The 13968-nt window shown below is 41.3% G+C and overlaps 1 protein-coding gene across 1 annotated transcript in view; it reads left to right on the plus strand.

The window, feature by feature from the left end:
• Positions 1 to 13968, plus strand: part of CCDC175 (coiled-coil domain containing 175) — a 68920-nt gene that overhangs the window by 52551 nt on the left and 2401 nt on the right. The window contains exons 16-19 of the mRNA XM_055303705.1: positions 2221 to 2373; positions 5721 to 5823; positions 9663 to 9706; positions 11000 to 11162. Of these exons, the coding sequence (XP_055159680.1) occupies positions 2221 to 2373; positions 5721 to 5823; positions 9663 to 9706; positions 11000 to 11162 (463 nt within the window). The remainder of the gene's footprint in view (positions 1 to 2220; positions 2374 to 5720; positions 5824 to 9662; positions 9707 to 10999; positions 11163 to 13968) is intronic.

Genomic DNA, 13968 nt, shown 5'->3' on the forward strand with positions numbered 1-13968 from the left:
GGCAGAGACACAGGCAGAGGGAGAAGCAGGCTCCATGCACCGGGAGCCCGACGTGGGATTCGATCCGGGGTCTCCAGGATCGCGCCCTGGGCCAAAGGCAGGCGCCAAACCGCTGCGCCACCCAGGGGTCCCAGTCATTTTAATTACAATGTGTAGAACTCCTTGTATTAATTCTGTTGGGTGCTCTCTCTGCCTCCTGGGTCTGGATGTCTCTTTCCTTTCTCAGTTTAGGAAAGGGTTTCAGCTATTATTTCTTCAAATTTTCTGCCTCCTTCTCTCTCTCTTCTGGGATCCTTACAATGTGTATGTTATGCTTGATGACATCACTGAGTGTCCTTAACCTATCCTCATTCTCTATTATATTTTTTTCTGTTTGCTGTTCAGTATGGCTGCTTTCCTTTACATTTGTCTTCCAGATCACTGATCTGTTCTTCTGCATCCTCTAATCTGCTATTGATTTCCTCTAGTGCATTTTTCATTGCAGTTATTGAGTTCTTCATCTCTAGTTCTTATATTTCATATCTCTTTATTGAAGTTCTGAGATCCTTCACTCATTTCTCAAGTCTGGTGAGTATCCTTATGACCTTTACTTTGAGTTGTTCATCAGGCATATTTGTTTCATTTGGCTCTTCTGCTGTGTTTTTATCCTGTTTTTTCATTTGGCCTTTATTTCTCTGTGTCCTCATTTTCATGTAACTCTGGCTTTTTTTTCTATGTATTAGAAAAGTCAGCTACATCCCCTGATCTTGAAAGTAAGCACTGGCCTTATTAGAAGAGGTCCTGTAGTGGCCTGTGGTGCAATGCTCCCTGTTTACGAGATCCAGGCACTTCAGTGGCATCGCCTTTGTGGGTTGTGTGCACACCACTGTTGTGGCTGAATCACACTTTACCTATAGTCAAGTCAGTTGCAGTGGCCCTCTTTGCCTGCTTTATGTGCACTAGGCAGGGTTTGGTCCTTGTGCTGTTAAAGGGACATTGTAGGGCTGCTGAGGGCTTGTAGTTAGGTGATATCAGCATTCAAATCAAATGCCTCCTCTCATCCCATCTGCTGGGACTATAGTTGCACAGAGTCATAGGGCACTGTCCTTTCCTTGTCCCCTGAGAGGCTTTGTTGGTGGGCAGGGCCTGCACTCAGACCAGATGTCTGTCTCTAGTCAGTATGTGGGGGCTGCTGGCTCAGTGCTCAGCTGGGTACTCTCATTGGGCTGCCAGCCATAAGGTTCAGCTGCTGGGACTGGGGACACACTGGCATGTGGGATATCTTCCTCTCCCCAGGGTAGGAGTCACTTTGGAAGGATGCCTTTGGTGCATGGCAGGTTGGAGTGTGCCTGTCTGCAGGGGAATGCAGGGGCAGGGCACTAGTTGTCAACAAGATAGGTGGAAAGCATTCATGCTGTTTCCTGCAAGTGTCTGGCCAACTAGGTTGGGGCTAAGCAGGGAGGAAGAGAAATGGCAACCACGACACTTTTGTTCTATGATGGTCTCCTAAGGATCCCTCCAACATACATTCTGAGATTAGTAAATAAATCTTCCTGTATACTCCGGGTGCTTTCAAACAGCTGCTTCTATGCTGTGTCTCAGCAGGGTTATTTGTTATGCTGGCACCTTAAGGGTGAGGACTCAGTTTCCTCTTATCCTCCAGCTCTCCTAGAGCTAAGTCTACTGATTTTTAAAGTACCAGAATTAAGCCCTGCTGATTTTACAGACTCATGAAGTTAAGCCCCACTGGTTTTCAAAGTTAAATGTTATGGAGCCTTTTCTTGTCAGTGTGGGTCCCTCATGACTGGGGTGCTTGGCTTGAGGTCTGATTTTCTGGCTTCTTGTGGTGTATCTACTGTTTGTGGGTTAGTTTTGTTGGGACTTAGGTTCCTAACCATGTCTCTGCCATTCCTACCCTTTTCAATGTGGCCACCTCTCTGTGAAAGCCTGTTCTGCTAGTCCTTGGGTCACTTTCAAAGATAGTTATGCAGATATGGCTGTTATCTCAGTGTGTCCATGGGTTGAGATGAGCTCAGGAGCCTCCTACTCTACCATCTTCCCAGAAGCAAATCAACTCTAGAGTTTTAAATATCAAGTTTTCCTAAGGGAAGGTATACATAGCCTCTGATGATGATTCAGAAATTCAAAATAACCCCTCTCTGAATGTGGTTCAGGCAACCTAATACACTGGTGCCCTGCTTATTTAACTCTGAGATAATTGTGGATTTTATGTTTGAGCAGGAAAAAGTGAAGCAAGAACTCAAACACTTACGAGATCAAGAAAGCCAGAAGATTAAAAGTCATTACGAAACTCTAAAGAACTTAGAAAATGAAATCTATGTGCATGACTTAAAAGTAGATGCTTTGCTCCTGGAAAATGAAAGATTAAGAGAAGTAAGTTCAAGAGCACTTCACTTTGCATGATGATTTTGATTGATTGCCTAGATCTATACTAGTTATAAGAGAAAAGATTATAGCAAGACTAAAGTATATATAAAACAGTGCACAAATCACAGGTGAAACAAATGATAAACAGACATGGGTAACCAGCACCCAGATTAAGAAACAAAGTATTAACCATGTCTAGATACCTTCTTTGTCCTTTCTTTTTTTTTTTTAAGATTTTTATTTATTTATTCATGAGAGACACACACAGAGAGAGGCAGAGACACAGGCAGAGGGAGAAGCAGGCTCCTTGCAGGGAGCCCGATGTGGGACTCAATCCCGGGTCTCCAGGATCAGGCCCTGGGCTACAGGCGGCGCTAAACCTCTGAGCCATTGGAGCTGCCCTTCTTTGTCATTTCTTGTCACTAACTTCCCCGCAAGGTAAAGTAACAGTATCTTGGCTTCTGACACCAAAGACAAGTTTTTTATGTTTCTGAACCTTTTAAGTATGGAATGATACAATATGCGCTCTTGCTCAATACTTTGTTTGCAAGGTACATCTTTATTATATTGAATGCAGTTATGGCTTGTTCAGCCTAGTGCTGTATAGTATTCAAGTGGTTCAAGTGTATGACTATACTACAATTTATATGTTCTATTGATGGGAGTTTAGAGAGTTTCTAACTGGGATTATTACTAATAGTATTGCCATGAACAGTCTAGTACCTGTGTTTTTGAGGAACACATGTACATATTTCTCTTGGGTCTACCCCTCAAGTGGAATGGCAGAGCCATAAGGATGTGGACCATCCACTAGTGCGCAGTGCCGTCTGCCAAAGCAGTTACAGAAATTGCCACTCCCAGCATGGTATGTGAGAACACCACTGGTTCCACATTCTCACCAAACTTTGTTTTTGTTGTTGTTTTTTTTCCACTTAACCACTCTGGAGAGTGTATAATGGTGTCCTGTTGTGTTTTTTCTTTTTTTCTTTTTTAATTTAAATTCAATTTGCCAACTTCTTTCCTTTTTTAAATTTAAATTTAATTAGCTGACATATAGTACATCCTGAGCCATCATGGTTTTAATTTGCATTTTCCTGATAATCAATGAAGCATCTATTCATTTGTTGATGGCCTCTTTGTGAAGTACCTGCTCAAGTTTTTTTGCCCATTTAAAAAATTTCTGTTTTGTCTGTTTGATTGTATCTTTGTTTTTTCAATAAACCACAATGAGTGACCTTGAAAAAGGTTCTCTATCATTGTGTCCCTAGCGTTTTGCCTAATGGCTCATGTGGAAAAGGGATTTGGTCCCATCTGATGCTTACAGTAACCTTTAATGTGGATAATATATTATGTCCCTTTTAGAGATGAGGAAACTAAGGCTCTACATTTTTAAAATAATTTTTAATAGCTAGAAAAATAAAAAGAGTCTCACGGCAATAAGACTCTAAGGGAAAAATCCTTTTACCAGCCTAGGTACTCTTTTTTGTAAGTCAAATGGCAATGTTTATCCACCAATGTCATGTGTTTCAGTAGAATTAAAATGGCATAAGAAGTGCTAATGTACTTTGAAAAGGTAAATGTGCTCCAGAGCTCAGGTACCAGCATCACTAACCGGCACACATGTAATACATCTTCATCCTTCTAGCCCTTGAAACAGTCTTAATAAGCACTTCATCTATCCATGGAAATATTCCACAGTTTTGTCTTCCTATCAAGATAATATAGACTATGTATTAAAATACTTAGAATTTTTATTGCTACTTTGGTAATGGATAAGCAAATGGGTATATGAAAACCTAATTCTAAAAGTTCTCTTTTCTAATTTATGTCCATCTACTAGGTCCTGAATGACCCTGTGCTATTATCTTATTCCCTCATTACTCTGTTCTGCTGATTACATCCCTTCTCTCAGCAGGCATGTTAAGCACCCACTGAGTCCTGAGGCTTGGGAAAGGTGCAGTGAATACATAGATGACTAAGACATTGCCCCCAGTCCTTAGGAAGCTCATCATCTAGCTGAGGAAATGAGTGAATGAATAGATACATTACAATTCATTATGTGTACACATTTGAGAGTATGGGAAACCAGCTGAACCAGGCAAACCTACAGTGATCCACATTCAAAGAGGGGCAGGAAAGATGACTTGGACTTGACTTATTTATAGGAGTTTTCATGCTGGTTACCTCAAAACCAGCCAATAAGCCATACAGACTGACACAAGATCAAGGCTGCATGAGCAGACCCTATAACATACTTATTAACAGTTCTATGTCTCCTGTGGTACTAGATGCAATTTCTTTTTTTTTTAAAGATTTTATTTATTTATTCATGAGAGACACACAGAGAGAGGCAGAGATATAGGCAGAAGAAGAAGACTCCCTGCAGGGAGCCCAACCAGGACTCGATCCCAGGACCCCAGGATCACGACCTGAACCAAAGGCAGATGCTCAACCACTGAGCCACCTAGGTGCCCCCTAGATGCAATTTCTAAGATTTATTTTTATCAGTAATTTTTGGTATCTGACTGTTTCTCTCTTGAAACTGGGCCAGTGCCAAGTTTGAAACTGGGCCAGTGCCAAGTTTATATCAAAGCCCATGCTTTCATTGTTCCCAGAGACTTTAGCATTCCTGAACATTGGGTGGTCAGAACAGAAAGCAATGACTTTATTTTTTTTTTTTAAATTTTTATTTATTTATGATAGTCACAGAGAGAAAGAGAGAGAGGCAGAGACACAGGCAGAGGGAGAAGCAGGCTCCATGCACCGGGAGCCTGACGTGGGATTCGATCCGGGGTCTCCAGGATCGCGCCCTGGGCCAAAGGCAGGCGCCAAACCGCTGCGCCACCCAGGGATCCCGAAAGCAATGACTTTAATACCTAAACCACTTCTACCACCATCACCTAACCCAGTGAAACATCTGAATAGGATGAACAATTCTGTGGGGTCTCCAGACTCGATGAATCCTCTCTTGGAGGTCTTATGCCGAATTCCTCCAGTCTGGAAGCATTGCTGTCTTGCCACATTTACTGCACACATGTTTTGCATATAGAACAGTTTTTTTGCGTGTGGGCACAATGCATTTAGGCAGAATATCTTTTAATTTCTTTTGTGGCATATTATATTCAGAATGCCATGTTTAATTGGGTCCTTAAATATTTACTGGGAAGTTTGATCCTTTATCACCTTCACTAGAATGTAAGCTTGACAAGGGCCCTGCTCACCACTGTTAGCCTTGTAGTGAGAGCAGTCAGTGGTACAGAGAAGAATCAGTCAGTGTGTGCCAAATGACTGCATGCATAATTAATCTATGGCAACTAAACTGGTTGAAGCAATCACATGCTTTTTGTTTCCAGTATATTGCATACATGAAGAAAAAGATAGAGCAATATAAAAAGAGAGAAGAAGATCTCAAGTCCACGTCAGGTGACCTGTCTTGTCAATTGACAACTCATCAGAGTAAGTAATGTGTCATGAGTGATCTGTACATATAAAAAAATCTTTTTGTTTAAATAAATTTTACTGACTTGCATATGATAAAATGAACCCATCTTAAGCTCAATGAGTTTTGATAAATGTACATACCACTGTAACCACTGCCACTTCAAGCAAGATAGAGAACATTTTTTCCCTGAATAATTTCCCTTGTGTACCTTTTTAGTTGATTTCCTACCCTACCTCCACTGCCTGGAAACCATTGATCTGCTTCCTTTCTTTTTCTTTTTTAAGATTTTATTTATTTATTCATGAGAGAGAGAGAGAGAGAGAGAGAGAGGCAGAGACATAGGCAGAGGGAGAGGGAGAGGGAGAAGCAGGGCCCACGCAGGGAACCCAGTGTGGGACTCGATCCCAGGACTCCAGGATCATGCCCTGGGCCAAAGGCAGATGCTCAACCACTGAGCCACCCAGGGATCCCCCACTTCCTTTCTTTTTTAGAATTCATTTTCTTTTTTTTCTCTATCTATCTATCTATCTATCTATCTATCTATCTATCTATCTATCTATGTGTCTATCTATCGGGGAGAGTGTAAGAGTAGGGGGAGGAGACAAGGGGAAGGAAGGAAGAGGGAGAAAGAATCTCAAGCAGACTCCATGCTGAGCATGGAGCCCAATGTGGGGCTTGATCTCACAACCCTGAGATCATAGCCTGAGCTGAAACCAAGAGTGGAAGCTTAACCGACTGAGTCACCCAGGTGCCCCTGCTCTGCTTCTGTCACTAAGGATTAGATAAAAATGGAATGATGGAATAATACACACACTTTTCTATTTGGCTTCTTGTACTGAGCAAATTTTTTTAGATCCATTCATGCTGTTGTATTTATTATTGTTTTGCCCCTTTCTATAGCTGTATATTAATATTCCATTATATAGACATATCGTATTTTGTTTATTCACCATTTGAAGGACATTTGAATTGTTTCCATTTTTTTTGGTTACTTTTTGCTTACATGTGTTTTTGTGAATATTTGTTTTCATTTCTATTGCGTAAATACTGAGGAGTGGAATTGCTGGGGTATATGGTTAGTGTATGTTTAACTTTATAAGAAACTGCCAAAATAGTTTGCCAGAGTAGTTGTGCAAATTCATCATCCCACTGGCACTGAGGTACGCCACATTCACACCAGCATTTAAAATTGCCAAAACAGGGGCAGCCCCACTGGCGCGGCGGTTTAGCGTGGCCTTCAGCCCAGGGCCTGATCCTGGAGACCCGGGATAGAGCCCCACGTCAGGCTCCCTGCATGGAGCCTGCTTCTCCCTCTGCCTGTGTCTCTGCCTCTCTTTCTCTCTGTGTATCTCACGAATAAATAAATAAAATCTTTAAAAAAATAAATAAAAATAAAAAAATAAATTGCCAAAACAGGGAGCACTGGGGGTGGCTCAGTTGTTGAGTGTCTGCCTTTGGCTCAGATCATGATTCCAGGGTTCTGGAATCGAGTCTTGCATCAAGTTCCCTGAAGGGAGCCTGCTTCTCCCTCTGCCTCTGTCTCTCTTTCTGTGTCTCTCATGAATAAATAAATAAAATCTTTAAAAAATAAAAAACATAAAATTGTCAAAACACTTAAAATTGTTAACATAATGGGATTTCATTGTGGTTTTTATTTGCATTTCTCTGGTGACTGATGTTGTTGAGTATTTTTTCATGTGCTTCTTGGCCACTTGTATACCATCCTTTGTGAAGTATCTTGAACCAATTATGTATTGTGGCATAACAAATATTATAGATCATTTGCTTTGCTCCTAAATTGGTAATTTGGTCAGACTCTGGTGGAGACTACTTATGTCTGCTCTACGTGATATCAGCTGGGGTAACTTGACAGCTGAGGGTAATTCAGCAGCTGGGAACTGGAATCATCTGAAGACAATCCGCTCATTCATTGTGTCTGGTGTCACTGTTACCTGTCAGCCAGAGTCTCCATGTAGTTGCTTGGCCTGCTGTATTCAAAAGCTAGCATCCCAGGTACAAGGTGGAGGGGGACACAGATACACCACCACTAGTGGGAGGGGTGTCAGCATCACGTTATGGGAAGAGCATGTGGAATGGAATATATTGTGGGGCCATCTCCAGAAAATATACTCTGCTGTATTTCTGTTCAAATCTTTCGCTCATTACTTTGTGTTGTTTGTGTTGTTGAGTTAAAGTCTCTGTGTATTCTGGAAATGAGTCCTTTTTCAATATGAGGCTTGACTTCTCATTTTCTTAATATTGTCCTGAAAAAAGCAGAAGTTTTCCATGTGGATAAAGTCTGCTTTATCTCTTTCATTTTTTCAGGGCAGTCCTTTGTGTGTCCTGAGGACTTTTTTCCCTAAGCCATGTTCTCAAAGATATTCTCCTATGTTTTCTTTGAGTTTTTAGTTTTAGTTTTTATGTCTAGATCTCCAATTCAAGGTCACATTTTCAAATAGTATGAGGTAAGAGTTGAATTTCATGTTTTCTCTTACATATATCCAATTGTTCTAGTACCATTTTTAGCATTGTACTATCCCAATGACTTTTTCAAAAATCAATTTTATGTGTTTCTTATTCTAATTTTACACTAATACCACACTGTCCTGGTTACTGTAATTTCACAGTTAGCCTGGAAATCAGGTAATGTAAATTCTCCACACTTGTGCTCCTCTCTCAGAATTATTTTGCTGATTATAAGTTCTTTTGATTTTCATCTAATTTTTAGAACCAGCTTATTAATCTATAATTGCACTCACCTGCTGGGGTCTTAACTGGGTTTGTGTTGAATCTGTCAATCAATTTGAGAATTGACATCTTAACAATATTAAGTCTTCCAATCCAAGAACACAGTATATAGCTCCATTTATTTAGAACTTGTTTTTCTCAGCAAGATTTTGCAGCTTTTACGTGTTGTATTAGGGGCCCTCAAGACCATAGGCTCAATGATTAGCTAGGATTCAGTAGGCTCAAGTTTTTATGGTTATTGTCCATGACTGTGAAGGATATGGAATAAAACCAGCAAAAGGAAAAGGTGCGTGGGGCAAAATGTGGAGGAAAACAGATGCAAAATTGCAGGTGCTGTCACCTAATGTAGTTGCACAGATGTACTTAATTTCCCCAGTAATGATGTGTGACAAAGTGGTGCCCAGCAGGGGCACTCGGGCTTGGGCATCCAAGGTACTTCCTAGAGCTGTTGGTCATGAAGGTGTGCAGTGCCTGTGAGACCTCAGGATGCTCACATGGTGTTTCTCCTTTATGCTGTTAGGATGATAAATTGCACTGATTCATTTTTGAATGTTAAGCCAATCTCAGAGAAAACCTGCTTGTTCGAAACCTATTATTGTTTTTATATATTGCTGAATTCAATTTGCTAATCTTTGTACAGATTTTTTTTCATCTGTGAACAGCCTGCCTTGTTCTACTTGCACTTAGGTCTGGAAAGTGCCCCCAGCAGAAAGCTGAGTGATCATAAGGCTTGCCTCATTTGCCCCCCTTCTTTTAGGTATCACAGTCCTGTGCTGCCCATTCTCCAGTGTCTGCAAACTGGATATTAAAACAGATATGTTCAGGGCACCTGGCTGGCTCAGTCAGTAGAACATGTGACTTGTGATCTCAGGGTGTTAGTTCAAGCCCCATATGGGGCATGAAGCCTACTTAAAAAATAATGACCAATATATTTAATATTTTTTCTCCTTGTTTAGAGTGGGAGGGCAAGTCTGATCCAGTTATTCTGTCATTTTGGAAGTAGAAATGTTTAGATAAATATAATTTTGGAAAACCAGTGTTTTTTTTTTATAAAAATTTTCACATTATTTCTGTAACCTTTGCATTTTAAAAATCTTTATTGTAGCACAGTATTTGGATTTGTGGGCTGAATTTCAGACTACAGTTAAGGTAAGCGTGCTGCCTCTATGAATATATTTCTAAAAAATATTCACCTACCTAATAAGTTGCGTGTGTGTGTGTGTGTGTACACATGTGCCTGCTTAAGGTAGGAGGTCAGGACTGAGGGAGAGTGACAGTCCTACTATGATCATATCTTAAAATGTATGCTTTGTGTTGTTAAAAAAAATTCAACTGAGTGATTTTTAAAATATTTTACTGACTTTATTCAATAATTCATGAATCCAGCAGCAACCAAGCTAGCAGGTGAAAAGGTGCTCTGAAGAGCTATACAAAACAGAAGACTTATATAGGCAGAAGGGAGCAGGAACAGAGAAGCTATACTAATAAGCAAAAAAAGCAGATTGGTTATTGCAGGATTACTTTCCTTTAGGGGATGGCAGGGGCCCATTAGGCAGATTACCTAATGTGCTATTTAGGTGATTCCTGATTGGCTGGTGTAAGATTCCATTTCCAAGAAAGCCAAAACTGTAGTTAAATTAATTCTCAGTTTGGTAATGTGAGGCCTAGCATATGTGACTCCATTTGGGGCTGTTGTCTTATTTTTAGGGGTGCCAAATGTCACTATGAAATCTTAATCCTTTGGGAAATTGTCTTCCTACTTTACCAATTTGGTTAAAGGGAATGACCCTCCCTCCCCCTGCAAATACAAATTGAACACGAACTATTGTAGGACAAAGTTGTCAGGTTTGAAGTCCATCTGTCCTCCAGGTTTTACCAGCCCTGCTGCCTCTCCACCTCTCTCTGCTATAAAGGCTGGTTGGTAGGCTGGGGTTGAAATCCTGGCTTGCCCACTTTCTAAGTATTTAAAGTACACCCAGGATCCTTGCTTAGCCTGTTTAACATTTTTCAGATGAAGCTACCGAGGCTCAGAGTTTAAATAACTTTGCCCAAGACCAAACAGTTAATGAACTTATGGCGATTGAAAACTCAGATCCAGCCTGGTTCCAAAGTTCTTTCTCTTAAACTGTAAGCCATGCTGAATATGCTCTGCAATTCTGGGCTGCTCTGAAGGTGAACTGGCTTTTATGCCACCATCACCACCACCACCATCCTACCCAGTTATAAGAGTGCAGTGAGGATTCCGTTAAATTGTCTCATTTGCTAATCTACTTTTCTGAGATCTTCTATAGAACTTTGTGAATGTGCTATGTATACTTATTTTGCATGAATAATGCCAATTTTGCATATATATTTTTGTCTTGGACACGATTCACTCAGAATGTTTTTATTTTTCTGGTTGGAATTTATATTCACACACTCCAAAATTTTATTTTTTTAAAGGAATTGGTAAACAGTGGTGGTGAGACTTTGCAAGAAATAAAAAACCTAACAGAGAAGCTAAACGAAAGAGATGAAAACATTGAACGTATCAGCATTTGGCTACAAGGGAATCTTGAAGAGCTGCGTTCTCTTATGGAACAGGAATTGAAAGTGGACCTCCTTAGTAAGTAACATCTCAAAAGCTCTGAGTAACAAAGGACCTCTTGTTATTTTACTGTAACCAGTAATATCAAAAAAAGCATTTTAAAAAAAGCTAACCAAATAACTTTATCATCTCCAATAATCCATCCCCAATTAATGTTGCATTCACCTAAACACTAATTCTCATTTGTGGGGTTGAATGTGGTAATGCAGCAGTGTTGGACAACTCTCCCTTCCACCAACATGAGTTTCCTAAATAACCAAATCTTAATTTCTTTGTGGTTTTTTTGAAACTGTTATTTTGCACATTTTCCAAAGAAGTCTTTTTAAAGCCTTTTATGCACTTCCTCATCTTCTTAAAAGATTTGGAACATAATTTTACCTTTTCTTCTTGAGCTTAGTTTAGTACTAAAAACAGGAACTATTGGGATTCCTGGGTGGCTCAGTTGGTTGGGCATCAGACTTTTGATTTCAGCTCAGGTCGTGGTCTCCAGGTTGTGGAGCTCCACACTGGGCATGGAGCCTCCTTGGGATTCTCCCTTTCCCCTCTCTACACCCCCACTGCTCACATGCACATGCTCACTCTTCTAAACCAATCAACCAACAAAACCCCAGGTACTATTGCCTTCTCTGAAAATCTAGTGATAGTGATGCCTTCTGGGGCTTCTGTAATATAACACATCCTTTATGACATGATTGCCTCATGAGCGGTCCAGTTTCTTCAGAGGGTTATCAACTTCATCCTCAATTTTTACTTAAATGTCATGTTAGACATGAGGGCCACAGAATTCCATCCAGATTTTGGCTGTAGTGGGAAGAGGACATCAATTCTTGCACAGATACAGCCCAGAGGTCCCAGGTTGTGGGCAGCTAACCAGGAATCCCTGGGGAAGACGGGATGATGGAGGTAGAAACGGCTGAGAAGGAAGGGACAATGAAGTGTAGAGGAGAGACAGAGTGATAAATGAAAATAATATAACCTAGCAGGGTTATTACATTTTCATTGAAAAGAATGTCACCATTAGATAATCAATTTTAAAGGTGAGTTGTAGAATGTGAAATGAAATTGAAAGTGTTAGGACTGAAAACATTCCAGTATTTGGTCAAAGCAATGTTCTGAGAGCACTGCTTGACAAAAGAAGTAATGTTTTCATGACCAGTGAAGACTTTTGTGAGTAAACTTTATCAGCCAAAAAAGCTGTTTTTGTGGTCCTGCTCAAGCCTGGTGACACTTATTATGTGTAAGTGCATAGTCGGTCCCTGGACAGCCCTGGTCACTGCAGAATTGTCTTTGGTAAGTCAGGCCATCCGCAGCAACTGTCAACTCGAACTGTCAATTGCACTATTTTCCACATGAGCGAGTCTTCCATTTTTGTCTGAAACCTGATGGAATTTTAAGATTTTATTTATTCATAGACACAGAATGAGAGAGGAGAGAGAGAGAGAGAGAGAGAGAGAGAGAAGAGGAGAGGCGAGGCGAGGCAGAGACAGGCTCCACGCAGGGAGCCCAATGTGGGACTCGATCCCAGGACTCCAGGACCAGGCCTGGACTGAAGGCAGCACTAAACCGCTGAGCCACCCGGGCTGCCCCTGATGGAATTTTATGTTGGAACAGATTTAAATAGATGATCTCGAAAAGCTAGGCCCACCACATCCCCCTTTTTTCACATACTTTGAGGACTGTCTTATTGATAACTATATGGAAAGTAGAAAATTGCAGTATGGAAATAAAGACCAGCTAAGTGCAAACAAGCCGAGGCATACAGCTTGGTATGGCAAGGGCAGGAGCGTCACCATCACTCGCTTCTGCGGGGAGGGGGATGGGAAAGGTTTACTGTGAAAGGAAAGGCCTCAGGTATGCTCTGATGGGAGGTTGTGGGCAGCTAACCAGGAGCAGGACTCCCTCTGTGATCCATTAGTAAGTGTCTTTGGCGGCTCCAAAGTTAGAGGGCTCAAAAAGTAGGGAAGTTAGTGGTCATTGATGATGTTATGAATTCTGGGCCATTTGCAGAGTCTGTAGGTCAGAGAAGTCCTCAGGCTGTCATTATGCCAGCCCTGGTATAGTGGGAGACTTGGTCACTACACAAAGCTATGTAAAATTCCTTGTCATAGGGATTCTACAGGTGGAACATAGAACTATGAGAGAACCTAACAGGAAAGAGACTTGACCTAGTTAAGGAAAAGCGGAGAAGCCTCTCTGGAGGACTGAGAAATGGAGCTGAGATCACAAGGAAGGTTTCTGGCTTCCCTCACTCCACTATTTCTGCTCCTGGAGCATGGGCACTGTGTAGGGTTTGAAGGTAGGTGGACCTGGGCTCAGATCTCGGCGCTGCTGCTTCTACTCCCCAGTTTCCCTGGTTGTAAAATATGGATAGTTATGTTATAGAGCATCAGAGCCAAATGAGGCATGCCATCAGATCTCTTGAAATCTAGCATTCTCCTGTGAGAGGTAATAGTCAACCTTGGCTGGCTCCTTGGATTACTTGACCAGCTCTGAGCCACCTGTAATCTGGCTTTTGGATTTTCCCCGTTGAAAGTTCTCTGGGTGAGGGGACTTCCAGAAGAGCCTTTGATCTCTTGAGCTCAACAGCCCACTCCTGTCCTCTTCTGGACATACTCTGTCACTGCAGCCATACAGCTCAGGGCCTCTGACAAGGAACGTGGGCTAGCTTCAGTAACACGTGGAGCAACTTTTGAGCCTGGCACCACAGTACATACTGCAGGTTCTAAGTTGAATAAAACCCAGTCCCTGAGCCTCGAATTGCATACATTGTGAGAACAAAGAGCTGATTTAAATACAAGGGATTCCTTTTAGTGAGTGGCTATGA

Source organism: Nyctereutes procyonoides, unplaced genomic scaffold (assembly GCF_905146905.1).
Source record: "Nyctereutes procyonoides isolate TBG_1078 unplaced genomic scaffold, NYPRO_anot_genome, whole genome shotgun sequence".
NCBI lineage: Eukaryota > Metazoa > Chordata > Mammalia > Carnivora > Canidae > Nyctereutes > Nyctereutes procyonoides.